At 39.7% G+C, this 9,197-nt stretch overlaps 2 protein-coding genes across 4 annotated transcripts in view; both read left to right on the top strand.

Annotated features, from left to right (window-relative positions):
- Positions 1–200: 200 nt before the first annotated feature.
- On the top strand, positions 201–5,580 carry LOC110069290 (uncharacterized). The gene is made up of 3 exons (XM_089293505.1): positions 201–316; positions 1,608–1,922; positions 4,065–5,580. Exons 2-3 carry the CDS (start codon positions 1,614–1,616, stop codon positions 4,680–4,682), a joined length of 927 nt encoding a protein of 308 aa, XP_089149631.1. The 5' UTR covers positions 201–316; positions 1,608–1,613; the 3' UTR covers positions 4,683–5,580.
- A 2,242-nt stretch (positions 5,581–7,822) lies between these two features.
- The window catches only part of LOC110069277 (uncharacterized), a 9,205-nt gene continuing 7,830 nt past the window's right edge, over positions 7,823–9,197 (top strand). For 2 of the 3 annotated variants that reach the window (XM_020776778.2, XM_089293503.1), the window contains exons 1-2: positions 7,823–8,159; positions 8,960–9,049. The gene's annotated coding sequence lies outside the window, so the exon portion shown is untranslated. The other variant, XM_089293504.1, reaches the window with a different exon arrangement.

The following is a 9,197-nucleotide window of genomic DNA, read 5'->3' as shown; positions in this document are numbered from 1 at the left end:
TCTCCTTACCGTAACGTGTAGAGTTGGGGTAACTGTAGACCCTCTGAGAATCATTAATGCGTATAAGATAAATATATATGTTTTGAAGGTTTAATTTAACAGGTATTACCGGCAAGCCTTCGAACACAAAACCGACAATTTTTCCCAGATTTTATTACCTGCCTTCGTGTTCGTATGCACGAGCAAACAAACTGCACCAAGTTGATTAGTAGATAACGGACTACTTAAGTCTGTGAGTCGTCAAATGCACATCAGTCTACAAACCAAAAAGAGAAGGAAGCGCTAGGAAGCAAGGGGCAGCAAGCAAAACAAGGGGGTAAGACCGTCAGCGAAATTCACAGCCAAAGTCAGTCATAAGTTTTATTCACTCGAGTAAGCTATTGCTGAAATATGTAGGGTACTGTCAATATCTTTTGGAGGTTGGGGCAGGGCGACACACAAACATTTGAGTCGATCACTAGCGGCAAGTTCCTTTTTGCTTTCATCCAAGGATGGAAATATCCACCACAAAATATCCAGAGGGCGCCTCCCCCTACGCAGACGCTCTGGGAGGAAGATTGCGTAGCGAGCCCAAAAAGACTAATTCACAGGGAGGCCCACGTTTAACTACAGTCGAATCCTGTTAACTCGAACCGCGCGCTAACTCAAACCAAAATCGATTTCTCCTGGATTTCTGTCGTACATTACTGTAATTTTACCCTCGAACCTCCCGCTAGCTGGAAGCAATTTTCATTTCCTTTCAGGTCATTTTCCATATAATTTTACCCTTGATAACGCGAACCATGTCAGTCAATACATGACAAGTCTAAATAAACACTGTACTGTAGTCCAAAACATGAAATTTGTTTGAAGCAGCTGCGTGAACGTTTTTCTTTCTTTTACGTTACACAAAACGTGTCGGTTCAATACATACGAATTTAAGAATTGTATTGTTTCATTTTCATTCGGCTTCCCAATACCGTATAATTAAATTTGATTAGAATATACACTGCATGTATAGAAAAGGGAAATCGCATGATTTTTTAAAATGTAAATAGGATGAGCTTTGTACCAGTAGCCCGACATTGTTCTCTTTTAAAAAAAAACCTGTACAGTTCACAGTTCCTGGACTTCTCCTGGCTACCGTTGCTTTGTTATATTTTTCAGGTTACGTTACATACCGATTTATACACTATTTTAGAGATGTATTATGCTATTTTCGCTCGACTTCTCCATTCTGTAATTAAATTTGGTTAAAATGTACACTGTATGAGGAGAAAAACATTAAACACCGGTTTTTCCTTATTTCCGATCATTTGATCTCAACTCCCGATAACTCGAACTCTCGATAACTCGAACTCCCGATAACTCGAACCTTTTTCAATTTCCCTTGAAGTTTCGAGTTATGGGGAGTCGACTGAAATGTAACACTGAACCGTCTTTAGCTATCCATTTTAAACTTTAGCTCCAAAACAGTTTTTAGCGCTTCTCGAGGTCATTTAACGATTCTTAATTAATTTTTTCACGAACTTTAAATAATGTTTTAGTTAATAGTATCTACAATAAGCGAAGAAGTAAAGGTCTTCTGTAGCCAAAATAACATTAACTTTGTTTTGCTATTTTTCCAGGTTAATATGAGACAAACGGCGATGGTGAGTTTGATATGTTTACTCGTCATATTGATCACAACAAGCTCGTCTCAACAGTGCAACAAACCTGTACGATCCATAAAAGGAAGTTACCTGACTGGTCACGTCATATCAAACGGAAGTGCAAATAGTTTAGGAGACTGTTTGGTCGAATGCACCGCTGACCCGCGGTGTAAGAGCATCAATTTCCGCTTTGAAGACTTGCTCTGTGAACTGAACGACGCCGATAGATACACTCACCCGTGGGATTATGGGTCTAAAGAAGGACATGGCTACAGCGACTATCCTTATAAGGTAAATTAACGTTTCTTTTTTTCTCTGGGGCCTCAGCACACCTTATCATACAGCAGGTCTTTTGACTGATAGGTGTCAACAGGAGCCATAATCGGGGACGGAGACCGTAAGCGCGCGCCATTTCTAGTATTGAGGTTGTCCCCATGATATGGGACTATAATTCTATTTTTAGAACAAATTGCGCCATCGCCTGCGGCACACGCGCGTACATGCTGCGAGGATTTTTGCGGATGTCGCGCGGGGGAAATGGCGTCCTAAATTCCCGAAATGTTTCATGCTTTTGGCCCACAAGTTAACGCGTTTACGTCTGTTGGAATTTTGCTTAAGTATTTTCGTCGTAAGCTGCTCCAGTTTGAGTGAAGTAAGACAGTGTCGAATTTAGGTATGTTCTGCTGTAAGCTTACATATATCGCTGACCAAGTTGTGTTCCGACGGATGCTTCTTTTACATGAGCTGTACATTACTCCACTTTAAATTTCACATATGTTGAAGATTAACAGCTTTTCCATTACACAGCAAAAAACTAGCTGGATATATTTAGATATAGCAGAGCTTCAGGACTTCATAGTTTCCTAGCTCCTCTTGCCACACGCTTGCGAGGAATTTGTCAGTGTATCGCGACCGAAAAGTAAAACAAAATAATTGCTAGTTTGAGTTTCGCTTGAATTGTAAGCAACGCTTGATGTTTCATCAAGGCCCAATAACTTTACGTCCGTAAATACTGCTCAGTTTTATTCGTGTAAAAATCCAGTAAATTCTCTGTTGCCGATGAATGAGAGCGCCCGCCGATGCGTGTTTTGTACAGTCAGTAAACATGACAAATTGTACTTCCACCGCACTTTCGTGTGAAAGCGTACATCGAACTCAAACAATAACTCTATAGTTTTTAAATATGTTTAAGATTGATAAATGTTTAAGAACATATTAAAAGCTAAACTGAAAATATGTGAATAAAGCAGAAATAATCAGCAAAGTTACGATGACACTTTCTTTAATCAACTTGGAATAACGATTTCGATTTTGTTGATCGAGTTATCAAAACTCCTTGTCTATTTTCATTTTCGCAGTGTAAAACTTCACTATGCTTATGTTGAAGAAACACACATGATGCTAGTAGCCTTTTTTGCGTCCGTGAAATTTGCTACAGCAGCTCAGCACAAAAGATAACGAAAGAAATCTTTGTCAAGATTTGTTGACAATTGAAAACACCGACTCGGACTTGAAAGTGCACGAACTGCACTATGCAAATGAGCTAATTGTACCCGTCAGACTTTCCTCTCAAAAACTTTTGCAAACTCACCAAACAAGCAGAAACAATAAGAAACCGTCAAAACAGGTTTTGGTTATGATGAACCATTGTCTGAGAAACTCACAAATTAACTCGATACCAGAGTAGAGAGTTTTCTTGCTATATTCTTAAGTCAGAACAAACGCAAAAACATACGCGTAAGCTTACAACTAGCGTGAGCAGATCTTATTATTCATTCCCAGCACGAGATTGAAGTCTTGTTTTCGACCTTGAAAAACCCACCTTTTCCGTTAGCTCAGAGCATAAAACTACATATAAGCGCCCTGGTTCGTATTCCCTGCCTTATTCCCTGCCATCGCTGTGAAAAATACGCAAGAGAATCTCTCAACTCTCACCATTTGATCACGCAACGTGACAACATTCACGCGAGAGCCCCCGACATGTGCGTGAATCCGCGCGGATATATGACGTCAGGATGGCGCAATTTGTTCTAAAAATAGAAAAATTGTCTCATATCATAGGTACACGCGAATCCCGAGACTTACGGTCTCCGTTCCCGATTATGGCTCCTGATGTCAATTAATCTACTTAAAATCGAAAGACTCGAATCACAGTGATACTGATGTCACTTCAAACACGGACTCTCTGATATTAGTTAAATAAATAAAATAAATGAATTAAAACTGATTTAGAGACAAATCCACATCAACCTTGGCTCGTTTTCACTCGGGTCCTCTATCCGGGTTATAATTTAGAGTGTTGGTGTTCGTAGAGCCGAATCAATTCATTAATGCAACGTTGAGGGGTACGCTTCACGTACTTTTTTCCCGCTGTAACTGCTTTCATGGACATTCAAAACAAATAACACGAAACACGTTATTTAACACAAACAGGAGATATATCAAGAGTTTTACATGACGCCTCTGTGGCTCGAGACACACGCCTCTCTCATCGATGCCCATCATAACACCTCGCCTGACCAGATAACATTCAACGCAAGCTTGACAAAAGACGCGGCTATTTTAAAAGTTCCCTTGGTGGAAGCTGGTGTCTTGCTAGATGCAACTCCGCTGACCGTTAAAATAACAGTAGCCAATGACGTCAGCATTGGGCAAACACTTGACAGCGATATCAGATATGGTGTGTCGGACGGAATCAACTTCATTGGATTTGAAGCACCAGACAGACGAAATTATGACAAAAGCTACCCCTGCTATGGAATTGAAGGCACGCCTGGAGAAACTCTGACAAACAAGACAAGTTTTAATAAGACAACTCCTGATCAAGTTGCAAGCTTTTACCCTGATCAGTTTGTCTTCACTCTCAAGCTGGGCAAGCCATGGGGCTCGTGTTTCACTACACATGGCGGAGGCTTCCTGAAGACAGCAGAGTTCACGAAACAATTGATGGTTAGCCATAATCTCACTCTGGATGTTTATAAAAGCAGTCATGGAGAAAGAGTTGGCATCAAGTCTATTGAGGTCACCATTAGAAAAACTGGCGACTACTAATCAGCTAATTACAATGAGGAATGTTGTAAAAATTAGTCAGTTTCTTTTACCTTCATATTTAAAGACCTTTAAAGTAAATTCTCGAACGATGTCTGCAATATTTACATCTACGTCTACATTTAATAACTGATAACGCTTTCGCATACAATCAGTATAAAGTAATATATAAATTAATTAATTAATTAATTAATTACTTGTAAAACGCTATATCTCTTAATGTTTCTTAATGTTCTTGGAAAGAAGCTATAAAAATGACAATCATGATCGCAACTTGGTGCTATAGAGGACAATTTAGAAAAAGATCCAGAAAAATAATCTAAAAGTAATCGGGTATTGGCAGTGCCATTGAGTTGTTATAACCGCTTAATGAAATACATTCAGTCTATGATTTCTCCGTCTCACGATTAAAGGATCTAGATTTAATGACTCTAACGTCTTTGCAACAGAGTTTCTACTGTAGTCTAATTTGATGAATCTAGCTGCACGTCGCTAAACTGCTTCAATTGCATCAATCTGATCTTGCCGGTAGGGATCCCACACAGCGGTAGCGTACTCCAGATTCGGTCTGACGATGGTACCATATTCAGAACGCTTTGTACTCTCACAACAAGGATATATATAGGTTACGTTTAACAAAGCCAACTGACTTCTTTTAGGTGTTTATTTAAGTTGCTTTGTATTAGTTCCCATTGGGATAATCAGACCTTTGTATACCAATCCTTGTGAATATCACACCACTTGACGCCGACTAGTTTACTTGAGGCTGTTTTTTCCTGTTGTTAATATCGTTGTTTAAAATAGCGGGTGACATTTTCTGATATTCTCTGGCTTGTAACCTGTATTCAGCGCGTCTCAGATTCTTGTAAATAAACTTGATTATTGCTGGCGGCTCTCTCCACTATTTGTTGTATTATTTGTCTCCTCTACTTATAATAGAGATGTTTTCTATTCGGCTGAGCGAAGCGAAATAGAATAGAATTATTAGCCTTATTTACAATATTACTAACATGAGAGTTCCATCTTAAATCACTAGTTAACATAATTCCCAGCTAGGGATGCCTCGTCACCGGGGACATCTTCTGACCATCAATAAACTAAACTGTCAAAAATATTCCTTTTTCCGTGATAACCTTACTTTGTGACATCTGATCACATTAAACTGCATTTGCCATGTTTTGGCCCAAGATGATAACTTCTCGATTTTATTTTTTAAAATAGCACAGTCGTTCGTTGAATCAATTGTTCGATATAGCAAGGCATCGTCTGCAAATAATCTCAGACTGCTGTCTTTGTTCTCATGAATGTTATTTATAAACAGTAGGAACATGGGTGGTCCCAAGAAGGCGCCCTGTGGCACGCTTAAGGTCACTTTTACAAAGCTTGAGGTTTTACCATCCACCACAACACACTGAGATCGATTTGTAAGCCAGGAATTAATCCATGAGAGTGTCTTTCCTTGTATTCCATAATAATGTGGTTTGGAGAGTAATCGCTGATGAGGCACGACTAATCTAACTGATTTGTGCTGTGGCACTTTTAACGCTAAAGGCATTAGAAGTTCTCATGCATTACCAACTGAACCGAACATGATCACATTTTTCATGACCCTAGTGATTATGTCATGTTTTCAAATAAAATTTGTACAACGTTCTTAAGGTCTTCAGCATAAGCTGTAGATACTGTTTAAGGTGCTTTCGAGCCCTTCAGCCGATATTTGTTACGTCATGGACCGAGATGGATTTGTTCAAGTCAGATATTCACGATGCACCCCTTCCCTTTCTCCTTACCACCATCCCCCCTCCCCGCAATTAGCCGTATGTACTCATCGATCCTGGATAACACCATCAACTTCATTTTGGGTTTTCAATAACATGCAATATGATAACTGTTACTTCTAACCTTCGCGAACACTCACCTAAGCAGACAACTTTCTGAGGTGAGGTATGGTTGCCTCGCACTAAGTAAACCGACTCATTATGGGCTTAAGGACGGCGGCCTTTGTTTTTGGCACCCAAGCAACTGCATGTTTGTGACTGATGCACAAAGCCTTTCTCAAACTCATTAATAATCCATCAGGTTAAAACAAAGAAAATCCCAACCGTGAAGGACGTTTGGATGCCCGGTCTTAATTAGCATAGATTTTGAATATTTTACTCTCTCCGATAATTCCTTAGTTTTTGTTTGGATTGAGAAGATATATCAAACACTCGAGACAGTGTTTCATCGGTTATCCAAACACCTCGAATTTTGTCAAAAATACTCCGCTACGCGTCATGTTTTCAACTCTCTTCTCGGTGTTTAGATATCCCGATGAAACGCTGTCTCCTGTTAAATATATTACATCAAAATCTCGTACCCATGCTAGACAAGCGCCCGGTCAAAGATTGTAAAAACCTGAGCTGATCTAATTGTGAGTCTCGGAGTGGCCTTTGAATAAGTGAGTGTCTGGTGAATTTTATAGCTGCGGAAGCATGACGACAAAATAAACCTTTGGGTTCTTTTTCTCCACTCCGCAGAAACTGAAACATGAAGTAGACCAGTGATCCCGCAACGCGGTTAGCTAAGTTTCTGTTCGTGTTCGTTTCGCTGCGTGGTGTCAATGGACTGTCAATCACAATTCAAAGTAATTTAAGCTAGTTGAGGTCATCATCAAGTGCAATGAGGCAGGTGATGATTTTTAGTTGTCTAAGTCGTCTAAAATCGCCTAAAATTGTCACAATTTCCCTGCCAAAAATGACCATAAATCGAAATAACAGCGATAATTTGGTCCCAGAGGATAGGCCTAAACTTAGTACAAACACATCGACAAACCTACAATTCCCTCAGTACCACACAAGCTAAGGGGAAAAGGCAGTTGCTGACTCTCCCAACACTGAATCAACTCTATGGCCTTCAATGCACATCTAGGGATTTAGATTCTTTTAAATTTATTCAGTTTCGCTGTATGTCAAAATGGTTTGTTTGTGGTTAATGCAATGGGAGCCCTTGTGCAAATCTCCTGGCGGTAACGTGTAGAGTTTTGAGGTAACTGTGGACCTTGTAAGAATCATTTGTGCGTATAAGATAAAGTGTACAATATAAATTCAGAAAAAAATATTTTGAAGGTTGATTTAACAGGTATTTCCGGCAAGCCTTCAAACACAAAACCGACAATGTTTCCTAGATTGAATTAATTACCTGCCTTCGTGTTCGTATGCACGAGCAAACAAACTGCACCAAGTTGATTAGTAGCTGACGGACTACGTAAGTCTGTGAAGCTCTTTCGATATTCTTATTGGTTGCTGAAAGATATATTTTGAACTTGGCAATCGAATATTTGTCACCTGGGAAAGCGTAAGAGGACAGTTAGTTGTATCAAAGGGGCAGCCACAAACTTTGGCGTATATCCAATGAACAATTCGTTAAATCCACATCAGTCTACAAACCGAAAAGAAAAGGAAACGCTAGGAAGCAAGGGGCAGCAAGCAAACTAAGGGGGTAAGACCGTCAGCGAAATTCACAGCCAAAATCAGTCATAAGTTTGATTCACTCGGATAAGCTATTACTGAAATATGTACGGTACTGTCAACATCTTTTGGAGGTTGGGGCAGGGCGATGCACAAACATTTGAGTCGACCACTAACGGCAAGTTCCTTCTTCTTGCTTTCATCCAAGGATGGAAATATCCACCGCGAAATATCCAGAGGGCGCCTCCCCCTACGCAGACGCTCTGGGAGGAAGATTGCGTAGCGAGCCCAAAAAGACTAATTCACAGGGAGCCCCACGTTTAACTACAGTCGACTCCCGTTAACTCGAACCTTCGCTCACTCGAACCAAAATCGATTTCCCCTGGATTTCTGTCATACATTACTGTAATTTTACTCTCGATAACTCGAACCTCCCGCTAACTGGAAGCAATTTTCGTTTCCCTTCAGGTCATTTTCCATATAATTTTACCCTTGATAACTCAAATCATGTCTGTCAATAGGTGACAAGTCAAAACAAACACTGTAAAGTAGTCCAAAACATTAAATTTATTTTGAAGCAGCCGCGTGAAAAACGTGTCAGTTCAGTTTATACGTAATTAAAAAATGCATTGTGTCTATTTTCATCCGGCTTCCCTATACTGTATATAATTAAATAATAGTATAATTACAGTATTACTTATGGTCATCCAAGATTAACCAACTGCACTGTCTTTGACAACAACAGCTACTAATAGAGCTAATATGATTCAACCTTGCAGGAATCTAAAAACACTGTACTACTAATAGAGCTAATTTGATTCAATCTTGTAGGATTCTAACTACAGTGCGCAGGCAGACCATCAGCTGGGCCAAACAAGGAAAAGGCCTGCACCAAAAACACTTGCACAAGCCCAGCTCGAAGTAAGATACAACCATACAATGTATATTTTCAAACTGAATGAATCATTGAGCTGTATTATTATTACTGTCTGCAAATTAACCAAAAAAAGCCGAAACCAACAAATGGAACTGAAGTGACATATTAGATATGCTAGGTAACAAAATAGCA

Source organism: Orbicella faveolata, unplaced genomic scaffold (genome assembly GCF_042242905.1).
Source record: "Orbicella faveolata isolate gen_17 unplaced genomic scaffold, um_ofav_v1 contig_25, whole genome shotgun sequence".
Taxonomy (NCBI): domain Eukaryota; kingdom Metazoa; phylum Cnidaria; class Anthozoa; order Scleractinia; family Merulinidae; genus Orbicella; species Orbicella faveolata.
The sequence above is the reverse complement of the archived record's forward strand: the minus strand, read 5'-3'. Positions and strand labels throughout refer to the sequence as shown.